General features: G+C 43.7%; 2 protein-coding genes across 3 annotated transcripts in view; both read left to right on the top strand.

Annotated features, from left to right (window-relative positions):
- Positions 1 to 346: 346 nt before the first annotated feature.
- The window catches only part of LOC137534492 (uncharacterized), a 106,706-nt gene continuing 79,443 nt past the window's right edge, over positions 347 to 27,609 (top strand). Inside the window, exons 1-2 of one of the 2 annotated variants that reach the window (XM_068256011.1) lie at positions 347 to 408; positions 11,986 to 12,147. In XM_068256011.1, coding sequence (XP_068112112.1) covers positions 12,127 to 12,147 — 21 coding nt within the window. In that variant the 5' untranslated portion in view covers positions 347 to 408; positions 11,986 to 12,126. Of the gene's footprint in view, positions 409 to 11,092; positions 11,247 to 11,985; positions 12,148 to 27,609 lie in introns of those variants that run through there. The other variant, XM_068256012.1, reaches the window with a different exon arrangement.
- Positions 17,486 to 27,609, top strand: part of LOC137535796 (zinc finger protein 721-like) — a 43,569-nt gene continuing 33,445 nt past the window's right edge. The window contains exons 1-2 of the mRNA XM_068257698.1: positions 17,486 to 17,531; positions 22,470 to 23,187. Coding sequence (XP_068113799.1) covers positions 22,626 to 23,187 — 562 coding nt within the window. The 5' untranslated portion in view covers positions 17,486 to 17,531; positions 22,470 to 22,625. The remainder of the gene's footprint in view (positions 17,532 to 22,469; positions 23,188 to 27,609) is intronic.

Raw genomic sequence — 27,609 nt, 5'->3', positions numbered from 1 at the left:
CAGGCCATCTATTTCTGAATCGAGTAAGAACCAATGCATCCTTTAAAGTTGTCGACACTCCTTTACAATATTTAATTGACACTTCCTGTAACTATGGAGTCACAGCCGTATGACAACTCTACATCTCCAGCAACTGTCTGGGAAATAGCAATAATTAAAAAAATTAAATAAATAATAATAATAATAATAATAATAGATTGCTGAGTGCAGGTGATTCCACAAACACTGGCTGCAGTTAGCTTATTCACCACAAGGTGGCAATCTCACCTCTCACAGTTGGAACGCACAAACTAGATGTAATGAAACCAAAGACAGGAAGGGGTGTAAGACAAGAAAAAAAAATTGAGGTAACACAGCAGGTCAGGAGGAGAAATTGTAGGAGGAACCGAGGAGACGTTGTTGGAAGAGGTAATTGTGTGATTCTTGTTATATATAGAGCAGAGTTTGGGGTGGACATACTTTGTTAGGCCCCGTTCACACTTGCGTTTTTGCAAAAAACGGAACGGATGTCCGGATCCATTCCGAGCGCATCCAGACTGGATGCGTACGGTTGCACCCCAGATCCGGTCCGGATCCGTTCCATTTGCATCCGTTTTTTCCTCAGTTACGGATCCGGTTGATATCCGGATCCGTTTTTTAAAGAGATAACAGACTTTATAAATTCTTGGGGTCTGGGAGGTCTGCAGAAGCCCTGGGGTCATTGTTGGAGACAGCATGACGTGTGGAGACCATCCTTGGATATAGAGACTGCCGTTTGGACCATGGATCCAGTGTTTTTGTACTCATTTTACCTGGGAATTGTCTCCTTTTTTTATTTGTATCTATTATGTGGGAAGAAGGTGTGCTCCTCGCAGGATATGGTGGGTGCACCCTCTACTAGCGAGGAGGCAGAGGAAGGGAGAGTTCCAGAGCCTCTACCGGGACCTGAGACGACACCCAGAGAAGTTCTACAGCTATACCCGGATGTCCATACCCCTGTAAGTATCCAGACCTAAGCACACCACCCAGCACCATCCCTAAACACCCCACCCTCACAACACCTCACCCCTGTTTACCTAGCTAAACACCCCACCCTCACCCCCACAACACCTCACCCCTGTATACCTAGTTAAACACCCCTCCCTCACCACCACAACACCTCACCCCTGTATACCTAGCTAAACACTACCCCCGCCCTCCACAAAAAACCCAAACCCCTCTAAACACACCTCCCCCATGCTCCACCCAACACCTTGTCCCACAGCAAACTTTACAGCTTCTTCCTTTCCATCTCTTAGGTTTGATACCCTCTTGGAGATTGTGAAGGATGACCTAAGGAAGAAGGATACCAGGTTCAGGAGAGCAGTCACTCCACAAGAACAACTATTGATCACGCTGAGGTACGTAAAAACAATTTATTTGAAGATAAACAACTTTTCAACATGAAAACATTCTTCCAATATGGAAGACTAAACATAAATAACAGTTCTATGGTACAATAGCATGGTCATGGACAATAGTTGTGTGTATATAGACTCCCTTGGGCATGGCCTTCAAATCCTGGGATACAGGAAAGTCAACATGACATGGCAAGGCATAGGTGTACTTTGAACCATGCCATGTCATGTTGTAAAAGGTTTTCTGCCTCACAGAATCAGAAGGTCATGTCCAAGGGAGTGCGGTTGTGCATCGGACCGGTCTTGGTCCATTGTGGTCTGCCAAAAAAAAAAAAATTGAGATACATTTACAAGTGCTATCTATCAGTGCAATATGGCCACCAAGGCTAACAAGAAATAGTGCAGTAATGGTGCTAAATTTTTAAAAAAAACATGCAAATGGGCCACTAGGCCAACTTTTCAACAACATGGTCGTAGTGCCTTGAGGGGGACACTAGGCCCTATGTAGATAAGGAAATGCAAAACATAACTACTTGGACATGGTAATCTGAAGCTGGGATGAAGGAGACCGGGCAGGGAAAAGTCTTGGCTTAGCCCTGTCCTGGTCTCCTTCATCCTAGGTTCCAACCATGTCCAAGGGTGAGGAACAAGGACAACCAACTTTGTGTGGCACAGGTGCAGGACATAGCTTGTGCAAAGGTGCAGGGCATAGCTGCCCTAAAGGCACACTTGTGACCCAGGTATAGTGTCTTTCGGGGACACCAGGCCCTAAATGTAAGCACTTAAAAAAATAACTATTTGGGCATGGTCCTCTGAACCTTGGTGTCACGCTTGGAGGTGTATTCTCCACGGTCAGCTCGTGATGCATGAGCTGACGTGAAGGAGGTACACACACCAGCACAAGGAATCAGGATATCCCCAGTTTAGTGGAGGGGAGGACTGACTCCAACAGGAGTTTGTGGCGCACAGAGCCGGTGCAGATCTGACAGCCACAAACAATGCTTTCGCTATAACGTCTCAGCGCAAAGTAGCGCTGAGCGCACAAACCAGAACTGAGGAGATCAGGACAGGTAAACAGAATGAACGCTTGCTAAACTAGCCACTACTTAGTGACAGCAAGCGTCCACAATAACACAGACTGGAATGAGGTAGCCAATGCGTTTGCAGCAATGGCGTGCCTCACAAAGACAGGACAGGATAGTCAGAAAATAGCAGGATCAAGATAGATGAACGTAACACAGATAAATATACAAAAGTATGATTTCCTAGCGTATTACAATTACAGCTATCAATGAAACTATTTGTAACGTCTGACTAACATATGTATATATCGGCAATGAACCGATATATGACATAAGCAGGAACTCTGACTAAGACTAGAGTAATACAGGGAACAGGACTCAGAAGGATTCGCTATCTCTTCGCAGAGATGAACGCTATCCACAAACAGGACCAGGAACAGGATAACTAGCTCAGCGTGCTGGAACGCTGACTAACGGAATACAGGATATAAACAGTTCGTGTACGTATATATCAGCGACACTGATGTATCAACGTAACACGAATACAAGGAAAATAATAAACGTGCAAGTATGCGTATATATTGGCGATGAACCAATATATGACACAAGACAAGCAAAGTAACAACTTCTAGAAACAAGAGCAGAACTAGGAGGACTCGCTGACCCCTTCGCAGGAATCAGCGCAGTCCACACGGATTAGGAACGAGGTGGGGCACGGGCAGAGTAACAGACAGGATCTGAGACTATGGTAGCCCATGAGACATTGCAGGAAGCAGTTCTTTATACTGAGGTCATCCAATGGGAGCAGACCTGCAGATTCCCACACAAGTGAATGGTAATTAATCACAGGCTGATAGCAGGAAAAGGCAGACAATGATATGCAGCCTGCAGGAAAGGGACTGCCCCTCCACTGCAGCAGACAATGTTTGTTTACACAAGAGCATGTTAAACTGTCATTAATTTCAGAGTGACTGCAGATGGAATCAGCAACTAGTTTAAGTGCAAACCAAACTATGCAAGAAAATGCATGTAATGACATCAGAACTGCTTGGGTTACAATACCACTGCAGCCAGCAGTAAACGCTGCAGACATGATCATAACATAACCCCCCCCCTTAAAAGCGGATACCAGACGCTTTTCAAAACTGAAATTCCCGACAAAACAATCTGACTGATAATTCATGATGACCGGGACAGCCCGGCAAGACCAAATTCCAGAATCAGGCCCCACAAGACTGGACCCATCAGAACCAGAACCTACAGAACCATGCCCGTCAGCACTACAAGCCTCAGTGTGATACCCATCAGAACCACGACTTCCAGAAAAAAGCCCCCAGAAACTCTCTGAGCGATACCCACCGCCTTCCCGGGACTGTCCAAAAACGCCAAAGCCTTTGCAATGCCCACCGGAACTGTCCCTACCAACACAAAACCCACCGTTGAACCAGTCCAAGGTACCAGGACAAGTTTCCTCAGAGATCTCCCAGAACACTTGGAAGCTCCAAAGAGATCCCCACAGGTCAGAACGCCCCTTAGGCTCACATGGAGAACCATCAAGAACCCCTATGGAACCCAGGGCAACTCTAGAGTCAGGGTCACAAGGACAAACATCAAGATCAGGGTTTTTAGGGACCAGAACCATCTCCGGGCATGCAGGCCAACCGGCAACATCAGAACATGTCTCCACTAGGGAAGCGTGTGAGCACGCCAACACAGACACACTTGGGCACTCTGGCATACGAAGCACATCTGGGCACACCAGCACAAGAGAGACTTCTGGGCATGTCAAGGAACTGCGAACCTCAAAGTCAGTCAAGGCAGGACCGAAACCAGGACTGGGCAAAAAAAAATCATCATGACTAGACTTCACAGTTACTGGATTCTCACTAAAAAATGCAGGATCAGACTTAGATGTCTCTGATTCCAGCAAGGTTATTAACAAATCATGTTCAGGGGCATTTACAAGACAGGACAAATCTTCTGATGTATGCACCGAACTAGACAGGGTTCCCATAACTTCTTCTGGACTAGACAGAGACTCATCAAATACACTGGATTGGAGCTCATGAAGGGCTGCAAAACAAGTCAGTAGTGCAGCAATCCCCACTGAACTAGGCAAAACTGAGTAACTCACTGGACAGAAAGGGGACACTGGAACTTCTGCCACACCGGCCAGAGAACCAGAATTTTCCAGGATACAGGGCTGGGTTTCAGAAACACTCATTAACCCGGACTGAAATTCTGAGATTTCTATTATTTTTTCCAGCGAGTCAGAATTATCCATGTTACAGGGCAAGACTTTTAAAACATTCAGAGGACAGGGCTGGAGTTCCTCGGCTGTTACAACACTGGAGAGGGACTCAACAACATTGGTTAAATCAGACTGTGTACAGGGCAAGGTATCTAACACACTTGCTGACGAGGACAATATTTCAATGGCTTCTGCTTCGCTGGGCAGAAATTCATCAAGTTTTATTAGAGCAGACTGTAATTCCAAAACAGCTGCTAGACAAGTGAATATTACTGCAACACCAACTGAGGTAAGCAGTGCCTCAGACTCTTCTGCTAGAGGGTTTGAAGTATCCAAAGTACTGGGTGAAGCATAAGACTCTGTGACCACAGCTTCACTGGACAGGATCACTGAACAGTCCATATTGCAGGGCAAAACCATGGAAGCACCTGCTGGACAGCATAATGATTCTGTGACCTGAGTTTCATTGGAGAGATCTACTGCACAATTCATGGTACAGGGCAAGTTCACTGGAACATTTTCTGAACACGGTAATAATTCTGCGATTTCGGATTCACATAGCATACGCTCTGAGTTATTCATGAAACTAGAGTGAGGTGTAGAAACAGGAAGATCAAAACACAATGTTTGCGCATCTGAATCACCATTCAATTGTGAAATTGGAAAATTCAGATGCTGGGGTTCTGAGGTTTCTGGACAGGATTGCTGGGACTCGGAAACTGATGTAGTGCATCTATTGGCATCTGCTGGATCAGACAGGAGTTGAACTTTATTAACACAGGTAATTTCTGCAGAAGTGTTTGCAGAGACAGGCAAGATTTTTCTGGTGTCTGTTTCACTGAACAAAGACTCATGAGTACTGGCTAGGCTGGACTCAGAAGTCAGCAGGACCTCTGGATTCTCTGCTGAGAAATGTGTGCAGGGCAAAGTTAAGAAAGTATCAGTGGCTTTTGTTTTACTGGGAAGTAACACTGAGTTATCCATGGTACAGGGTGGAGTTACAGGAACATTCACAAGACATGGCAGGGACTCAGTAACTGGAGAAGTGGGACAGTCTCCAATTGACAGTGTGTCTTCCCTGGTATCAACTGATTGAATCGCATAAAAATCGTCCAAAATCATTTTCCACACATCGATCAATGGAGCCACAAGGTCATACCCACACACACCAGTTTTTATTAGGTTATAGGCAGACTTAATGCATGCATTCAATACTAATTCACTTTTTGCACTGTAAAATTGACAAAATGAACTTCAATCATTCTTCCATTCATCGACCAGAGCTTCCATCTCTCCTTTCTCAAATGGAGGATTCCAAGCATACTTAACAGGCAGATCACAGTTTGCAAATGTGGTTTTGGCAGAAACATACATTGGATTATTTAACAGGCGATTGGCAGATTTCTTATTCCTAAGGATTTCCAATACCTGTAGCAAGTGTTGGACTGTAGTGTATGCAAATTTTCCTTGCTGCACGAATAGATTGATTTGTTCAATACTCTGTAATATATCCTCATAATCATACTCAGATAATTCTTTTAAACAAAAATCTTTATTTTCCCTAGCCAGTGATGAAAGTTCATTAGTAGTTTCATAAGTCCATTTAACTCCCCTGAAAGACAATTGCATTTCATTATCTGTTAATGGCAGAATCTCATTGCAGGTCTGATGCGCAGTCGCTAAACATAACGATTCTGCAGATTGGACACGTTTCTTAGAACGTTTGCGTTTTGCCTTTGACCTTGCTGTTTTTGGTGATTTATTCAAAGCTGCAGGAAAATTATCAGTAACACTTTCTGCTTGCTGCTCATTCTTGCAAGCAATTGAAGGAGCAGCTGATTGGCCTGCTGCCAGGAGTTCATTAAGAGGAAAAGGCAATGGATCTATGCGCAACCAATTGTGAATTACAAAAGCTATAAATTGCAAAGGACTTTGTCTAAACTGAGTGTGATCTAAGACATCGATTGCCCAATCAAAAAGTTTGCCCTTAAAAAGAGCACAAACGATCCAATCAGACCAGGTAGAAATTGCAGAAGCCCGAAAGTCGGGATTGGCCAGAACTTTAACCAATTCTGATATAAATTTGTCTGTAACTTCAGGACCAAGCTTTTCAAATTTTTTAAAGGAGCAGGACCCCTGACAAACAGTGTCATAATTTCTGGAAATTCCCCCCACAATAGGGATTGGTAATGGGGCTACCATAATGTCACGCTTGGAGGTGTATTCTCCACGGTCAGCTCGTGATGCATGAGCTGACGTGAAGGAGGTACACACACCAGCACAAGGAATCAGGATATCCCCAGTTTAGTGGAGGGGAGGACTGACTCCAACAGGAGTTTGTGGCGCACAGAGCCGGTGCAGATCTGACAGCCACAAACAATGCTTTCGCTATAACGTCTCAGCGCAAAGTAGCGCTGAGCGCACAAACCAGAACTGAGGAGATCAGGACAGGTAAACAGAATGAACGCTTGCTAAACTAGCCACTACTTAGTGACAGCAAGCGTCCACAATAACACAGACTGGAATGAGGTAGCCAATGCGTTTGCAGCAATGGCGTGCCTCACAAAGACAGGACAGGATAGTCAGAAAATAGCAGGATCAAGATAGATGAACGTAACACAGATAAATATACAAAAGTATGATTTCCTAGCGTATTACAATTACAGCTATCAATGAAACTATTTGTAACGTCTGACTAACATATGTATATATCGGCAATGAACCGATATATGACATAAGCAGGAACTCTGACTAAGACTAGAGTAATACAGGGAACAGGACTCAGAAGGATTCGCTATCTCTTCGCAGAGATGAACGCTATCCACAAACAGGACCAGGAACAGGATAACTAGCTCAGCGTGCTGGAACGCTGACTAACGGAATAGAGGATATAAACAGTTCGTGTACGTATATATCAGCGACACTGATGTATCAACGTAACACGAATACAAGGAAAATAATAAACGTGCAAGTATGCGTATATATTGGCGATATATGACACAAGACAAGCAAAGTAACAACTTCTAGAAACAAGAGCAGAACTAGGAGGACTCGCTGACCCCTTCGCAGGAATCAGCGCAGTCCACACGGATTAGGAACGAGGTGGGGCACGGGCAGAGTAACAGACAGGATCTGAGACTATGGTAGCTCATGAGACATTGCAGGAAGCAGTTCTTTATACTGAGGTCATCCAATGGGAGCAGACCTGCAGATTCCCACACAAGTGAATGGTAATTAATCACAGGCTGATAGCAGGAAAAGGCAGACAATGATATGCAGCCTGCAGGAAAGGGACTGCCCCTCCACTGCAGCAGACAATGTTTGTTTACACAAGAGCATGTTAAACTGTCATTAATTTCAGAGTGACTGCAGATGGAATCAGCAACTAGTTTAAGTGCAAACCAAACTATGCAAGAAAATGCATGTAATGACATCAGAACTGCTTGGGTTACAATACCACTGCAGCCAGCAGTAAACGCTGCAGACATGATCATAACACTTGGATGAAGGAGACAGGGCAGGGAAAGGCTTGGCTAGCCCTGTCCTGGTCTCCTTCATCCAAGGTTCGAAAGGTTGAGGGCCATGTCCGAGGGTGAGGAACAAGAACAACCAACTTTGTGTGGCACAGGTGCAGGACATAGCTTGTGCAAAGGTGCAGGGCATAGCTGACCTAAAGGCACACATGTGACCAGGGCTGTGGAGTCGGTCCAAAAATCCACCGACTCCGACTCCTCAGTTTAGGATTCCACCGACTCCGACTCCTCGACTCCGACTCCTCTAATTTGCATATTACAATTTTGTTGATTAAAAGTATGTAACATGAAATTCGTCTCTTAACTGCCAACGCTTAGGAATTTTACAAGACAACTGAAGTGAGAAGGATATGTAGACTACTATATTTATTCCCTTTAGACTAAAACTAGTCCTTAACTAGGCAAGAGTACTTGTAAAAGGTACAAACCGGAACAAAGAACATCTATCAGGCCCTAGGCAATGTAAGTGTGGGTACATGTAAGAATGATGTGCAGGTACTCTGCAGGGGAATGAGGAGATTCTTCCTCTATTACACATTCTTCATGCACAATCTGAACAAGGTTTATGGGTGACAGACAACACCTCTGTGTTCAATGTGCACAGCATTCTCAGTGGATTCCCTGCAGCTCTGTGGGGAGTGCATATGTAGAGTATAGTACTACTGTGTAACAAAGTAAACCTGAGACAGATGAAATTAAAGTTTTATACATACCTGGGGCTTCCTCCAACCGCCTTCAGGATAATCAGTCCCTCGTTGTCCTCCTCCACCACCTGGATCTTCTGCTATGAGTCCAGGTACTTGAGCCAGTCGGGCGTAGTGCGCATGCACACACTCCGCCGCCAGGAGCATACTACACCTGTGCAGCACTATTGTGCAGGTGCAGAATGTTCCTGGCTGTGGGAGCGGCATGCGGCCGGACAGCGCTGACTGGCTGAATTACCAGGACTCATAGCAGAAGATCCGGGTGGTGGAGGACAGCGAGGGACTGATTAGCCTGAAGGGGGCTGGAGGAAGCCTCAGGTATGTATAAAACTTTACTTTTCATCCGTCTCAGGTACCCTTTAATTTGTGGTCACCAAACCAAATTTTAACAACATATCAAATTATTTGATTTCATCAGCAAAGGGAGTGCATACATTTGCATAAATCAGCACCAGTGCAGAATTATTTCCATCTCATTGACCATCTCTATTAGTGACACAGCTACACATCAGGCGTTATTCTTACAACATAGATGTTATTTAGTATATATAAGAGATTCCTGTGTACACATCATATATACAGTCACAATCAGATATGTATATCTGACCTTAAAAATACAGGGACTGCTTTATTGAAGCAGCACAAGTAACTAATTTTGATTGGTTTATTTCATTTTTGTGGACTAAGCACAGCTATTACTGTATATATACTGTATATATACATTATTTTTAATGACTATTATCTGAGAAATAGAACATTTTATCATATTTTCTATTTTAATTACAGTTACAAATTCATTAGGAGTCGACTCCAGGCACCCAAAATTGCCCGACTCCACGACCCCCCTCTCCACGACTCCGACTCCACAGCCCTGCTTGTGACCCAGGTATAGTGTCTTTCGGGGACACCAGGCCCTAAATGTAAGCACTTAACTATTTGGACATGGTCCTCTGAGCCTTGGATGAAGGAGACAGGGCAGGGAAAGGCTTGGCTAGCCCTGTCCTGGTCTCCTTCATCCAAGGTTCAGAGGACCATGTCCAGGAACAAGAGGAAAGTTGGAGCACAGCTGCAGAGGCACAAAAGACCAATACGGTTGTTAGATATCCTGTAGGACATAGCCCTCAAAACCGTGGAATCGATGTAGGAGGACGGGAATGGAAAGACCAAAGCAGAAGCCATATAGTCATTGGTATTTCCAGGTTTTGAAGGCTATGTCCTGGCCAAATGTCAATTCACTAAGGCTGTTCCCACTGGGAAAAGGAAAATTGCTGACTAGTCAGGTAAATTACCAAACTGTGCAGTACATTCCTCAGTAAATGTCAATTCACCAAGATTACAGCGTTCGGTAAAACAAGTGAGCGCTTTTGGCAGAGATTTTTGCAAAATTTTTCATCATGATTGCTGGCATTTAAAGAGAACCAGAGATTAAGCACCCTCTTGTATTTTACCTTATAAATCAGTGGGAACATGACAGTAAACATCTAATCTGCTCTTTGTTTCATTGTTCTCTGTTTAATCTGACTGTTATCACCTCTGATAAGAATCCCCCACTGAGCACTCAGTCTAGCTTTGCTATGGAAAGATTATAGCTGAGTCTGTCTTCTCTGGTGTCTTTTCAAGCCCAAGGCTTCCCCCTTGTGGCTCTGCTATAAAGACTCCGCTATAATTATTCCCTGCAAAGCCAGACTGAATGCTCAGTCCAGGATTCTTATCACAGCTGATAACGGACACTTTTAGCTGTGAGGATGAAACAGAGAGCATGGTAAGTGTTTTCTCTAACGTTCTTACTGATATATATGGTAAAATACACAAGGGTGCTTCGTCTCTGGTTCCCTTTAAGTTATATTTAATTTAATGCTAGCGATAAGTACAGCAACTTGCGATTTCCATATGTTTGGTAGTAAAAGTGCTGCAAAGTGGCTTTGTACAGCAATGTAAAAATGTGATTTTGCAGTAATCCCGTTGTTTGTATTGCAGTGCTAATGCTCCAAGAATGCTGCATTTTCTGAAATCGCTACTGTGGGATCATATCGACTTTCATTAACCTGGCGCATTTGGAATCACTGCCGAGGAGCCCCAGGCCTGAACACTTTCTTTTAGTCCAGTTTTACACCTGATGTTTGCGCACATCACAGATATGAGCCTTCATATGACCCTGCGCAGTGGTGCAGCAACAGGGCCATATGCATAGGCCCGCCTCCCAAGCTAGTACTTCCTGCTGTGTTGGAAGTATGTCACTAGGATACCCGTTGATCCATGGATGCATGCCACATTGCACCACGCTCCCATCGTTCACCCTTGCTGTTTCACTCATTGACTTGCATTGAAGCACAATCCATGCGGTAGCCACAGATACTGAGGTAACACACTGCAGACTTTGCATCAGGAATGCGGCGACTTTGATACTTCCAGCGCATTGCGTCGCGTGAAGTGTGCAAGTATCCATAGACTTCCATGGCCCTTGCAGCAACGCGCATGTGTAAAAGGGGCCTGAAAAAAGCAGCAGGGTCTCAGTCGCACTATGTTGGAAACCTCATGTAACCTGATGTACCCATGAGAACCATGGAGTGTATCCTGTCTTATCCCTTACAATTGGTAAGGGGGCAGAGGTAGACTGAACTTCAGCCCCCTGAGTGCAAGGAGCTTGTTTTTGAAAGCGAGTGCAAGCTCCTCTGCATAGACATTAATAGCTATACCTCTCAATTCAGATGCACCTTTACCTGTTTCCAGTGTTACCTATTACTTTTCCCCCTTGGAGTTTCCTACAGTGACCTCACCTGTTCCTGCCAGCCAGTGGTGGGGCCATCCTCAGGGCTACAGCCTTGGGGTACTTCTCAGCAGAGAAGCTGGTACACACTGTAGGGTACTGGCCCATCATACCTAACAGGGTGCTGTGGTAAAAACTGGGGACTCTTTAGATGCTGTTGCTGTGCCTGGGTGAGCCCTTGTGACCTGCTGCTGGTTGCCCACAACAGTTTACAGCCAACATGAATTGGGTGAACAGTGTCTCTTAACAATTTTTTTCAAGCTCATATCTGCCATTTTGTGCTCAGCTTGCCGGGTGTAACATTCTCTCTTGACCTATTTCTCTTGCTGCAGCTTATGGAAATCCCGTCAGTGCTGTGATGAAATTTTAAAGTAGAGCTCTAACACTGAGAAGAAGGCATGCCAGAAGTTTGCCTGTGTGTCTGGCTAGTCGATACTCCCGACAGTCTTTGAAAGGATGGACTTGGGACAGGAATGGAGACGTTCCCCTCAGAGGTGAGTGGACAGCGTACATGTAATAAAGGCGACTAGAACAAAGGGCACAGGGGATTGCCGCTCGTAGAATATTAGTAAAATTACAGATATTCTACTACTTAATTCTGATAGTAAATTATTGGTTATTTTTACCAATACTTTACTAGGACCTAACCTAAGCCTACTCTCACACAGAACCTTCCATCTATGAGTGCCTAACCCTTAACCCTCCCTCTACCGATACGTAACCTTCAACTCTGTCTACCGATATCTAATCCTTAACCCTCCCCCTACTGATTCCTGACTCTTAACCCCCCTTCTGCCAATACCTAACCCTTAACCCTTCCTCTATTGATACCTAACCCTCACCCCTTCCTTTACCAGTACCTAAACCTTAACCCTCTCTCTATCCATACCTAACCCTTAACCCTCCCTCTCCCAATACCTAACCCTCAACCCTCCCTCTCCCGGTACCTAACCCTCACCCCTCTCTCTACCAATATCTAACCCTCCCTCTACCTATGCCTAACCCCTTTGGTGGTGCCTAACTCTTAACCCCTCCTGGTGGTGCCTAGCCCTTAACCAACCCTTCCCCTCCCTCAAAGCCTAAACATGAATCACCTCTCCCCTTCCCCCACCGCAAAGCCGCAAAATGGCAGGCACTAGCAGGCGTCTGGCTATGCAAATTGTGGCTTTACATACATACTGTAAATACTTTCACTTTTTGCCAAGGCAAAGCGATCTTATGGATGCCTGGATAGATCTACTGTGACCATCTGATACACATGAATCACCGGGCCATATCCACAGACAATGGCTAAAATGATCGACATGCAATTATCTAGGTTCCTTTGTTGTTAGTTGTGATGATGATGTGGCATGTCTGGGCAGTGGTGACCCCATACAGTTTTGGGTGAATGGGCTTGACATCTTCCCATAATTGGCACAGCATGCAATTCAAGTTCTTTCTTGCCTGGCATCCCGTGATCTGTCTGAAGAGCCTTCAGTGCTGCTGGCGGTGTGACTACAAATAATTGATGGTGACTATCCCCAGATTATGTCAATCACCTCACTTTTTAATAGATGAATGAGAAGTGGATTAGTAACAGCTACCAGCCTGCCACTGGTGATGTCACAGATTAATGCCAGAAAGATGCCAATTTGTGCTGCTTCATTTACCCCGGGCAGATGCTGCCAAAACAGCGGCCCCAATCTCAGGTGCTTCTGCATTAGTGTAATGAATTCAGAGGTGTCGCTAGGGCTAAAGATCCGAAGCACGTGCTACGGATCTCCGCCCACTGTGCCACGAACCTCTGCCATGTGATGCGGGGCACTTCAGTCCCCCGAAAGGAAGCAGCAGCGTCTGTTGCTAAGACGCTGACGCTCTCTTCTCCCCTTACAGCATTGGCCAGCACCAACCCTGCTGCTCCACCCCTTCTCCCTGTCACCTCCAACATTGGCCACTGAAGCTCCGCCTCCCTGCTGTTTTGAACTGAGCGCGGTCTTCCTGGGCTTGATGGGGAGAAGCAGCAGTGTTTCCTGATGAGAGCTGAATCGGTGGGCGGGACACCTGCACTTCCCAGCCAGCACACACTGAAGACTGGAGGATCGTGGAGCAAGCTGAAGAATGACGAGGGGGAGGAAAACAGAGAACACACTCACAGCCAGAGCCAGCCACACGGAGCATGCAGCAGCTAATCAGGGGGAGGAGGTAATGTACTCTGGCTGGCTTGTTTCCTTTCTAGTGTCTCTCTCCCTCTGCCCTCCCCCTCCCTTCTCTTGTGTATGTTGTGCTGAAAGAGTGAGTGAGAGAGAGAGAGAGAGAGATATGGAAAGTTAACTTTTAATATGCTCCTTTCTGTGTGTGTTTGTCTCTCTCTGTGGCTGTGCTCTGTCCTGTGTGCGTCTTTCTGTTTGTGCCCCTCTCGTGTGTGTGTGTGTGTGTGTGTGTGTGTGTGTGTGTGTGTGTGTGTGTGTGTGTGTGTGTGTGTGTGTGTGTGTGTGTGTGTGTCTGTGTGTGTGTGTGTCTGTGTGTGTGTGTGTCTGTGTGTGTGTGTGTCTATGTGCCCTGTCCTCTGCACTGACATCTCCTGCAGCACTTAAAGAGACACTGAAGCGAAAAAAAAATATGATATAATGAATTGGTTGTGTACTATGAATAATTACTAGAAGATTAGCAGCAAAGAAAATATTCTCATACTTTTATTTTCAGGTATATAGTGTTTTTTCTAACATTGCATTATTCTATAATATGTGCAGATTACACAACAATCAGCATTCAAAATGATTCTTTCAGAGCAGTCTGTGAAGTAATGACCTCTCCTCTGGCAGAGAAAAAGTAAATAGTCCAGGAACAGTTGAGATAATAAAAGTCAGATAACAGCCCTCTCCACGACTAACTTAGTCGGAGACCTTAATGGCTTGTTTGCATAGAGATAACAACTGGAGTTTCTCAACTCTTCCTGTACTGGAAACAATTACACTGATGTATCTGATCTTAATGTTTTATTTCTTAGCTGTACTACACATACAAATCATAATATCATCATTTTTTTTCGCTTCAGTGTCTCTTTAATAGAGTACATAGTCATGCCGCTCAATGTCCTCAGAGGAGCCCCAATATATTATCCCTACCAAAGCCATAGTCTAATGTCCTTCCATATTATTATAATGTATTTATTTAGCACTGTACATAGCACATAGTCATGTCACTGGCTGTAAGAGGAGCTCCCAATCTAATCCTGCCATAGTCATACTCTAATGTACTACCATAGTATTATTGTTATGTATTCATATAGCACAGACATCTTCTGCAGCACTTCATAGAGTACATAGTCATGTCACTGACTGTCCTCAGAGGAGCTCACACTCTAATCCTACCATAGTCATAGTCTAATGTCCTGCCAAATTATTATTATGTATTTATATAGCACTGACATCTTCTTCAGCACATTACAGAGTACATAGGCATGTCACTGGCTGTTCTCAGAGGAGCTCACAATCTAATCCTACCATAGTCAAAGTGTAATGTCCTACCATATTATTATTATGTATTTATATAGCACTGAGATCTGCTGCAGCACTTTAAAAATGACAGTCAGGTCACTCTCTGTCCTCAGAGGAGATCACAATCTAATCTGTGCTATAGTGTACCCTAAGTCCTAGCCTGCCCCCCCCCCCCTTCCCACTGGAACTTGGCACCCTATGTTACTATGCTTCCAATGCTCCCTAGCTCCTAGCACCTACTGGGTGTCTGTCACCCACTACTTGTCAGCATTTACTTACTACTGTCATTTGTTTCCTACTGCCTGCCTATCATTATTTGATTACCATTAAAATCTATTAATCACTATTTACCTTTTACTAGAATCTACTGATCACGATCAGCCTGCCACCAGCATCAGCCGATCACTATCAGCCTGCCAATAGCATTGACCGATCACTACCAGCCTGCCAATAGCATCGTCCGACCACTACCAGCCTGCCACTAGAATAGCTGATTAATTAAGGTAATCAAGGCGGGTAAGTATTTACCTTTCTGAACCTGATTTACCTCATGAAAAGTAGTGATATAGCCCCTGCTAAAGCTTATTATCTGTGCCTGTACTGATAATAAACTCTTTGAAATGTGGGCTGATCTCCGCTACCTTCAGTATGTACAGCGTAAGCTGTTACTCTGTGCCTGTACGGATAGTAAACTAGCTGCAGTGTGTGCTGATCTCTGCTACCTCTAGTATGTACAGTATACTCTGTTACTCTGTGCCTGTACTGATTGTGAACTTGCCAAAGTGTGGGCTGATCCCTGCTACCTTCAGTATGTATAGCATATGCTGTTACTGTACTGATAGTAAACTAGCTGCAGTGTGTGTTAATCTCTGCTACGTCCAGTATGTACAGTATAAGCTGTTACTCTGTGCCTGTATTGATAGTAAAATAGCTGCAGTGTGTGCTGATCTCTGCTGCGTTCAGTATGTACAGTATATGTTGTTACCCTGTGCATGCACTGGTAGTAAATTAGCTGCAGTGTGTTCTGATCCCTGCTACCTCCAGTATGTACAGTATAAGCTGTTACTCTGTGCCTATACTGATAGTAAATTAGCTGCAGTGTGTGCTGATCTCTGCTGCCTACAGTACTACAGTATGTACAGTGTAGTATAAGCTGTTACTCTGTGCCTGTACTCCCTGCTACCTTTTGTATGTACAGCATTAGCTGTTACTCTGTGCCTATACTTAACTTGCTGTAGTGTGTGCTGTTCATTTCTAACCCCAATATGTACAGTATAAGCTGTTATTCTGTGCTTGTACTGATAGTAAATCTGCAGTGTGTGCTGATCTCTGCTACCTCTAGTATGTACATTATAAGCTGTTATGCCTGGTACACACCATGCAATTTCCCATCATATAGATGGGTCGACAGATATTTTCCGACAGAACCGCTCGGATTTCTGATTGATTTTCTGATCACTTCTATGGAAATTGGTCAGAAAAACTATCGGAAATCAGGTCGGACCTGTCGGAAATTATCTATTCGACCTATCTATCTGACAGGAAATTGCATGGTGTGTACCAGGCTTTACTTTGTGCCTTTACTGATTGTAAACCAGCTGTATTGTATGTACAATATTATCTGTAAAGCCTTGTACACACATACAATTTTGATTAGCCAATTTTACTACTTCTAGGTATTATGAGAGTTCAGCTCTGTTCATAGTGTTTAAAATCTGTTGGCTCTCATACTACATGGAGGTAGTAAAATTGGTCAGTGATTGATCGATCAAAATTAAATGTGTGTATGCATCTTTTCTCCATGCCTATACTAATGGTAAACTATCTACTTAAAGCATAGAGGGCTCCATCCAACATTTTGCTGGGCAGGCCCTTTATCTTTAAATTAGTATGCTGCTAAGTTCATGTACATTTGGCCCCACCCACGAACACGCCCACTTTCTGAATGGCCATGCCCTCAATGTGCCGCTGCACGCGCCGCTGGTTCTCTTTCCTTGGTGCCCCATGGGTGCCATGGATCTCCTAGGACCCTAGCAACGCCCCTGGTAATGATGTTTAGGTTGGCAGTCATGTCATCCACGTCAAGCTGCAAATGAGCCATTTAAAAGGGCCTTGGACTACAAAAGTTGTGAGGTATGTATGCTGACAAACTCCCATGGCAGAGAATTAATAATAATAATAATGAAATAATCAATAAATGATTGAGTGCAGGTGATTCCACAAACAGAGGCTGCAGTTAGCCTATTCACCACAAGATGGCGAGCACATCTCTCCTAGTAGGAATGCACAGACAAGAAGTAATGGAGCCAAAGACAGGAAGTAATGAAACCAAAGGCAGGAAATTGTGTACAGTAAGAGGAGAAGTTGTAGGAATTGGCGAGGAGACGTTATTGGAAGAGGTAATTTTTGTTCAAACAAAGGTCAGGGTGGACATACAAGATACTTTTATATAACTGATGTGACTTGTTGCCAGTTTGATAGTGGTCACCCCTATTATGGTTGTCATCTCCCCTCCCTAGTAATGATTCAGTTCACACACATCACAGAGACAAGACAACATGCCCATCCTGGATAGTGATAGCCCCCCTCTCATGTGTTCTCTAGCATTGCCATTATCCTCCAGTATGCAATGTTGCCCCATGCTAGTAGTAATGTCATTTATGCAAGTATTTCTTTGGTTTTAATGTGATATGTTCAGCTCTCATACTATAATGCTGTATTTTGTATGATTCTGGTATACATTTTCTTATACTCAATAAAAATGAAATATTTGGAAAACAAATCAGTATCTTCAGATAAGAACTATAATGGCTTGGAGCGCTTCAGAAGTTCTTTTCTCTTCTCTGGTGTGCCTCCACCCTACCTACACATCCTCTCCCAGCTCTAGGGATCCCCTGGGATATTTTCCCACATATTGAGAAGTCTTGTAGAGCAACCTTTAGAAGATAGCAAAATCCTGAGTGTAGATTGGTCTTTTCCACACCTTGTACTGTGATTGCTTGGCTTGCAGCCTGGTTTTGTAAGTCTTTCTGTATTATATATCTTGTCCATATATCACACTTGCTACATTACACTGGTGCTCCTGGTTGTCTCTGTGTTTTTTGTCTCTTGGTAGCTCCACCTCCTGCTCCTCACTCTTCAGCTGGAGAGGAGGAAGGTGGCGGGACAGGACTGCTATGATTATAGTGCCCAGGCAGCTGAAAACTAACTTTTATACTTCTCTGGGGCACTTTGTGGTCCTAGCATGAAGTCCGCACACTAAGTGGTACTGAGAAGAGAAAGCTGAAGATGGCTACTTATACTGGGTGGACATCTGGCTAACTATACTGGAGGGTTATCTGGCAAACCTATAAGGGAGGGTTTGTCTGGCTACCTATACTGGGGAGATCATCTGGCTAACTATAATAAAAGGTGATCTGACTATCCATATGGGGTGGGGTGATCTGGCTACCCTTTACTGACGAGACATATAGCTACCTGTATGGGGGGGGGGGGCATCTGGCTGCTTATACTGGAGGGTCACCTGACTACCTGTACTGGGGGGCACATGTGGCTACCTATATTGGGGTGTGACTTCTGACTATATATACTGGAAGTAGCAGTAGGGTGTTGTACCGTATTAGCCATCAGTAAAATAAAGACGTTTTGTATCAGGATGATACCATTTATTGGCTAACTTAAAAGAATAAGCGATAGCAAGCTTTCATCTGTAAAGCCATCATTGGGCTTCAATCCTGTTAGCATGCTAGCTAATGGAACAGACAGCTATATACATGCAAATGTGGAAACATTTTAACCGTGATAGATAGTAGAATAGTAGAATAAAGTTTAGAGAGTTTTAGGGTTGAGGCCCATGTCTTTTGCAATCTTTTTAGTCACAAACTGAATCAAAAGCAATTAAAATGTTTGCATATTTTTACCAAAATAAAAGACTTGGAAAATGAAAACAAAGTCACAGAATATAAAAGAAAAATCATATATTGTTACCTTAGGAACTTAGCTTTTTTAAATATGTATGCCATGAGGGATATTACTATTAGTTTTACACATAAGGTCTTGTAATCTTCAATAGTGTACAATGAGAAAGCAAAAAAAAAAACTGAAAAAAAGACACCTTTATTTCCAAATACAATATTGTCACCATGCATTGTACTAGGAACATAATATAAATGTTAATAAACAGGATGGATAAGCAAATAAAATGTGTGGGTTTAACTTATAGTTAGCACTGTTTATTGTTACAGATAATTTAGGTGTGATAAGTATTAATAAAGTTATTGGAGAATGAATGGGAGCAGCGCTGATATGTGAAAATTGCTCTCATCCTGAAGTGGTTTAGGGAACATCTTGCTACCTATACTGGCAGGAGTTGGGGTGTCTTTCTACATATACTGGGCAAGTCTTGCTACTTATACTGTGGGAACATATTTCTACTTTTATTGTGGAGGAAACTGGCTACATATACTGGGGGACATCTAGCTACCTACCTGGGTAAAGGGGTGAACTGGCTTGGATACCTATACTGTGAGGGAAACTGGATACCTATACTGGCTGAGTGGGACACCTGCTACCTACAGTATACTGGAAGACAGGAATCTGGCTAACTAAAGGATGCACCAGATTTAGTATATTTTCTTTTTCTGCATTTCTTCATCTAAACAGAATTTAGTTATGAAGGTAAAAATATGGTTATTATAATGCATTCACATATTGTGTAATCTGTATTATGCTACATTGTCAAAAGTATTTTCTTCATAATTAAGATATATTTCACAAGCTCATTTGAGTGTAAAGAAGTGTATTGGTGTAGGTGTGTGCTATGCAGGGCTGTGAAGTCGGTACAAAAATCATCCGACTCCTCCTCCTCACCGACTCTGACTTCAGGTACCCAAAATTGCTTCGAATCCAACTTCTTAGTCTAATTCTTTCCAAGGGAGCAGCATGTGTTTAGGGATGCGCAGCCTTTCCCCTCACCTTTCCTTAATTCTTTCCAAGGCTATGAATTTGGTACAAAAATCATCCGACTCCTTAGTTTATTGAAACCTCTGACTTTGACTCCAGGCATCCAAAATTGCTTCGACTCCACAGCCCTGGTGCTATAGCCTTGTGTGTTCAGAGGTCTGAACTGCACTCTCTTCATATGCTCCCACCCAGGGCTGAACACAGGGCAAACAAAAAACGATGGGGTCCGCATACCCTTACTACATTTATTGCTGTTTCAGCAACTCAATGCATTTTACGCAAAAACATTTCAAAGTTCCTTTGTGGCTCTTTCTGATGTCTACACTGAAGCGCTGCGTAGCTGAGTGTCCTGGCGATGCACTACTGCATGCATTTCAGTACATTGTGCTGCCTGGTCCCATTCAGTTTAACTGTAGCTTCCAGCAATGCAGTAGCAGCATATCATGTGGCCCCCGCATTGCTGGCCAACGTACAAGTGTGTGAAGGACATAAATAAAACCTCATAGGGCTTGATTCACAAAAGAGTGCTAACTGTTAGCACGGGCGTTTTCGCGCGAATTATAGTGTTTGCGCACGATCGCGATTTTTTGCGTGCAATTAAACGGTTTCGTGTGCAAACGCGAATTTTCAACCGAAATCTTTATCGTTTTCACGCGCAAATGTGAATTTTCACACGAAAACGATGATTTAACGCAAAACTCGAAAATGTTTAATTGCGCATGAAAATTCGCGATCGCGCGCTAACGCAAACATTTGCGCGAAAACGCCCGTGCTAACAGTCAGCACTCTTTTGTGAATCAAGCCTATAGTATTCATTTTCGTTTACACTGGCTGATACAGTAGAGCAGGGGTCAGGAACTTTTTTGGCTGAGAGAGCCATAAACGCCACATATTTTAAAATGTAATTCCGTGAGAGCCATACAATATTCTTCAAAATGGGACAGTTGGGCTCACCTGTTGCCATGGTGATGTATGTACAGTTGATCTGCTGGGCAGCGGAAGTGTCAGACAAGTCTTCAGCTTCTCTTGGGTTTCGGCAACATCAGCAATTTCCCAGAGAGCAAGACAAAAGAAATACCGACTAACAGCTTGTACAATTGGCTAGATGACTTGGGGGTTGATTCCTTTTGTAGGACGAGATCCCCGCACTTTGGCCCAATCGACTGCCCTTCAAGTGACAGGCAACCTATTGTGCCAATCAAAGTGTGAGGATCTCATCCTACAAAGTCACTGGACCTGACAGGGCCCAGAGTGGGATAATTGGAGCAGCCATTAGTTTTGGGGGTAGCACGAGAAAGTTAGTAGTGCATGCTACAGCAGTAGCATGCCTACTTTAAAAATGTTACTTGTGCTGCCACACTAAGCTGCGCTGCTTGAGCAGTGTAGCGAAGTGAATCGTCCCCTACTGATTTGTATGTGAGCCAGATGTAGCTATCAAAAGAGCCACATCTGGCGCCCGAGCCATAGGTTCTCTACCCCTGCTGCAGAGTGTAGTAGTAGTTTTGTGGTTAAATTAACATGTAATGCTAGTTACACACTGATACATGTGCAGCATTGCAATAATCACTATGGTGCATGTTGCAAGGCAGTGTGGTGATACATTCCCAAGGTGTTCACACTGCATCAGTTGCAATGTGATGTAGCAGAATCTGTTATAATAACACAAAAACGACACTGCATTGCTACCAGCACACTCATTGACATGTGTAATGCATCTATTACAACCTATTACATGTACACTTCTGCATATTGACACACACCATGTTAGTCAGTGACCGTACACAGTAAAGTATTTGCACATGCGTGACCTTAAAGTTGCCTTATTTATAATGTAATGTCCATTTTTGCGGTGCAGTTCACTGCAAATGCTCTACTTAAATGTTCTACATTGCTACCTACCTCCTGTATCTAGTAGAGCATAGAACTTATGTACTTGGGGGCACATTGCAAATATATTATGGTATCTGGGGTACCCAGCTGCTTAATTCTGGTATCTGGGGTACCCAGCTGCTTAATTCTGGTATCTGGGGACCACATAGCTTTTTGATAATGGTAGTGTGGCCTGCAGATAATAGCTAGACTGTCTTTATGGCAATATAATGAATTACAATCTCACATTGCCTGTTAGACTTCAGAATTCCCTGAGCACCCTTTCAGCCAAGGATGCCAGGGGATTACATTTATTGCTCTGTTTTGGGCCCTGTATGGTCTTAATCTGGTTTCAGTTAGGGGGATTTTTGGAGGGTCATGTGACATTATTTATGGTGTTTGTTACATATATAAATGTATAGTTTAGTGAATATACCCCATTGTTTCCTTCTTCATAAATTGTTATCTGAGTTCACAATTTAAATTTTCTCATTTTTGCACTTAAGGTGGAGAACTGATACATGTAAACACTGGTGTTAAAGAAAAAGAAGGGGCATACATGAGGAATGACATCAGCAGCCTATGTAGGAGGTTGACATGATAAAGACAATTAAGAAGATGAATATGTGAGGTATGATCAGCAGTCTGTGGAGGAGGGTGACATGACGAGGAAGATTAAAGAGGAAGAAGAGGATACATATGTGAGAGGTGATCAGCAATTTATGGAGAAGAGTGACATAAGGACAATTAAAGATGAAGAGTCTTATGTGAGGGGTGATCAGCAGTCTATGGAGGAGGGTGATATGATGAGGTCAATTAAGGAGGAAGAAGAAGAGGCATATGTGAGGCGTGATCAACAGTTTTCCAAGGAGGGTAACATGATGCGGTCAGTCAAAGAAGAAGAGGAAGAGAAATATGTGAGGGGTGGTCAGCAGTCTGTGAAGGAGAGTGACATGATGAGAGAAATTAAAAAGGAAGAAGAAGAGACGTATGTGAGGAGTGATCACCTGTCTGTGGAGGAGGGTGACGTGATGGAAACGATTAAAGAGGAGGAAGAAGAGGAGACAGATGTGAGTGGTGATGAGCTGCCTGCGGAGGAGGGTGACACGCGGACAATTAAAGAGGAAGAGGAGAAGACGTATGTAAGGTGTGATAAGCGGTCTATAGAGGAGGGTGAAGTGATGACAAGTAAAGAGGAGGACTCTCTTACAGAGGGCAGGACAGGTTAGTAATCAGCAGTCAATCTAGAATAAATGTGTATCTTTATTGTTGTCATGACTGTGTCACTGTTCCCAGACTGCCCATATTAGGGGTTATGCTATGCACTGAAGTTAGATTTTCGTTCTCTAATGCTGGGCATACATGGCTCGATTTTGCCGCTTGATTCTCCCGATTGATCATTTTCCCACTCGATTCCGCAGGCAATTCTCTTATCTTCCGCTCGTTTTTTTTCTTATCTTTCTCCATTGTGTTCAGTGCGTAATCGAGCGTCGAAACGATCGGGTGGGAGATCGGACATGTCGGAAATTATCTATCAAGCCATGTAAATGGCTCAAAAACAAACCGTGTATTCCCAGCATAAAACCATAGCTCTTGATTGTATTTGGTAACAGCTTACTAACTATACCAGAACAGACACCCTGCTGGCTTTGGAGTATGTTCTGTTCTGTGGAGAGGGGAGGTGATGGATGAGTGAGAAGCATTCTGATGCATCTCGCAGCAGTAATACAATGCTGATCAGGCAAGGACTTAAATTGCCACATATAGCTATAATACAACATAATAAAAAAAATTCCCATTTTGGGATTAGGAATCAATCATAAACATAATCAGAAACTCAGTGTTTGTGAGAATGAACAATCATTTATTATGGACTTATCCAGCGTAAATAAAACATAAAAACATAAATATCTCCCCTGGTACTCAATGTAATTAGGGCTCTCTTGGTGCCAGTATCAATACAATGTTACAATAATATTCTGAGTATCGCATGCATAAGAAAAGGGCGCCGTGAAAAAAGGGCCCGGCTGGATAACGAAATTACGCCAGTGGATAACGAAATCTGATAGCGATAAACATCGTTGTCAAACTTGGATAATGATAAATACCATTGTAAAAACAGAGTGGAAATAATAACAAAAAGATATTCACGTTAAAAATCATTACGTAATTGAACAATACAGCGTAACCCAATCCTACCACCCACCCGGTGGTGCCTAACCCTAACACCTCCCCCCCCCCCCCGGTGGTGCCTAACCACCCCCCTTGGTGTTGCCTAAAACTAACCACCTCCCCGGTTGTGTCTAACCCTAACCACTCCCTCTGCAGAGACACCCTTTTACTCATAGAAACGATAATATCTTTGATAACGTAAAATCTGTACATACAAACAATTGTAGCAGAAGATTAGGCCAGCACCATCCGTATTTTACAATGCTCTTTTATTGAAATTGCATCATAGTAGACAGTCACACAAAGTGCGACGTTTCAAAATAGGTCTCTTTATCAAGCATGTGACAGAGTGAAAGTACAAATTCATACACAAGTATTTATACATCCCAACCATCAAAACAACCAATCATAGGTCAGAAATACACCAACCAATCACAGGTCCTCTATATGCAGGCGGACCTGATGGGAAACTTAGTATAATTTGAACGGGCCAATGGCAATGGAAGCACTCATCTGTGGCTGCACCCAACCCCCCCCCCCAACACTGACAAACCATCCTGGAGTACTTACAGCCATTTGCAGCCTGGCTATGCCCACCGAGGCGGGCGCAGTCATCACATTGGAGTGCGGAAGCCACCGAAACCACGTGACCCTCCAGGGCGGTTTGTCAGGGTTTGTGGCGGGGGGGGGGGGGGGAATGGAGCAGCCACAGGTGAGTGCTTCCAATCCCATTGGTCCGTTTAAATTATACAAAGTTTTTCATCAGGTCCACCTGCATATAGAGGACCTGTGATTGGTTGGTGTATTCCTGACCCGTGATTGGTTGATTTGATGGTTGGGTTGTATAAATACCTGTGTATGCATTTGTACTTTCAGTCTGTCACATGCTTGATAAAGAGACACACCTCGAAACGTTGCACTTTGTGTGACAGTCTACTATGATGCAATTTCAATAAAAGAGCATTCTAAAATATGGATGGTGCCGGCCTAATCTTCTGCTACATTTGTATCCGGGTTGTGTCCAGACGGCCTGGGCACATCCAACTGAACTGTGGAAGGAGTGCCTCCTCTTCTATTCTTACAAACAAAACAATATGATAAAAACCATAACATTGCAAGCTTCTAAAATCATACTTCAAAAACTTGAATGTTCTAATTTTGTTAACGATATTTATTGCAGCACCCTTCTGCTTTTTTCACCGTATTAACGATAATTGCATTAGAGTCTATGGCGGCACCCTTTTCGACCACCCTCAGCCGGCGCCCTTTTTTCCTACTGCCCTTAATAGGGCAAGCAGTACGTGACATAGAAAACCCTCAAAATATTCAAAAAATCATCAAAGAAAATCCATCTATGAAAATAAAGCGCTGAAACGTCTAGAACCAGCCCTGGACCCACTGTCCTGCTGCTGTCAGGTGAGGCTGGTATTTACATGGCACAGGGTCCCCCGGTGGCTCCTCTCATTCGACTCCCACCCCTTGCTGTGTTGTCTGACGGCTACTGTCTGTCAGGTGTGATGAGATGGAGCAAATTCCGCATTGCTTTAAAAAAACAATAATAATACATCAATGTTTTAACTATCATAGTAGTCATAACAATAATTTACATTTTTAATGCACTTTATGCCTAACAGCTCTGTAAAGTTATATTCTTATGAACCCTAATGTGCTTCTCAAAGGTGTCGTTGTCTAAAGATTCTAAAGGTGAACATACATTTTGATTTTTCCATTTGATTCCCAGCAGATTCGATCACTCTGATAGAATTTGCTAGGACTCTATCGCCCCCATGTGTCTAAACAATCAATATTTTTTATCAGTTTTAGGTTAAAATCAATCAAATTTCAATCAGACCAGACAGGAAGTCTCTGTTGATTGGGGGCGGGGCAGGAGCGGAATCCTATAAAGCGGCTATAGGACTGTACCTAATTGAACACTTGATGGATTGTCTATCGGTTTAATTATGAAATTATGGAGAATTACTGGGCAGTGTGTGGCAGTAATTCATCAGATTCTGATGTGAGAGGGATTGATCACCCTGCCATATTGGGGGGCCGTCTGTATGGCTACCTTGACTGTAGAATTTTTAAAATAGTACTCACTCTATGGGAGCCTTTAAAATGTGGGTGCCTGTGGGGTGTAGGAAATGGTTACCTGTGGGGGACTGATCCGAGCCCCATCAGCCCAGGGCCCCTTCCGTGCTGCCTCCTCTGCTCTCCATTGCCACATGAATAATGAGTCCGGCTGGGCAGTGCACGTTGGGAGATATAGAACACCAATGTACTATGTCTTCCTGTAGTTGATATGTTTACTGTTCACTATGTATATCTCCCAGCATGCATTGTGTCAGCCCGCAATATTCAAGTGGCAATGAGAAGGGACATAATAGAAGGGGGCCCTGGATGCAGGTAACATTTGACCACAAACAGTTACATTTTAGAAGCTCCTGAAAGGGAGGGTGGGTTAAATGAACAGTGCCCTTTTGCCCTGTACCAATTACCTGGCAGTCTAGTGGTGGTCCTGGTCCTCCTCCTCCTAGTATTCCCAAATTGGTCCCTGGTAGTCTAGTGTGGTGTTGGCTAAGGCCTACCTGCAGCTTGTGGGTGATGTCCCTTTTGGTCCCTGGTCTCATAGGACAATGCCATTGCAAAGGCTCAGAGTCCACTGCCGCCTCCTCAGTCTCAGGCAGCGGGTGACATCCCCTCCCCTCTCTCTTCTCCCCCTCTGGTGCTCTGTACAGTCCGTGTATAGGAGGAGGAGATGGATCCATGTACAGCGAGAACTACACATTAATTTTTCAGCCATATCAATGCACAGGGAGTTGGCAGGTGAAAAAAATAGTCCCTACGGGCTCCATAGCAGTCACTATGACTGCTATAGTAATTCCTGCACCACTTCTCACAGCTTTTCTAATTTAGTGTTTTGTAATGTCACATTAGGCTCAATTCACAAAGCGCTGCTAACCCAGTAAAAGACTTTAGGCGTGATAACCATTGCACCACGCTGGTGAAAAGCCAGTTTAGGCGTGATAAGTTTAGACATGATAAGTTTAGATCGCGCGCAAAGTCCCGCGTGCAAAGCAGCGCCATTAAACTCTATGCGAAGTGCACCAGACTTTGCTAGCGCAAAACTTTTGATCAGCTGTGCACTGCGGTGCTAACCCAGTTGGTGCCTAAACTTATAATGCCTAAACTTATCATGCCTAAACTTATCACACCTAAACTTATCATGCCTAAACTGAGTTTAGGCGTGATAAGGGGCTTTTCACCAGGGTGCTAACTGTTAGCACCGCTTTGTGAATCAAGCCTATTAACTTTAATTGCACAATTAGTGACAAGAGAGAGAAAGAGCTACATTTTCAAGGGGCATATGAGTGACATGAACATGCAATGGCAATAAGAATGTGTAAATGAAACCACATTTCTCTACAAATATAACCCATATTTATTGCTGTAACTACATATAGGTCTGTTGTC

The sequence above is a fragment of the Hyperolius riggenbachi genome, chromosome 10, assembly GCF_040937935.1.
Source record: "Hyperolius riggenbachi isolate aHypRig1 chromosome 10, aHypRig1.pri, whole genome shotgun sequence".
NCBI lineage: Eukaryota > Metazoa > Chordata > Amphibia > Anura > Hyperoliidae > Hyperolius > Hyperolius riggenbachi.
This window is presented reverse-complemented; position numbering and strand designations above follow the sequence as displayed.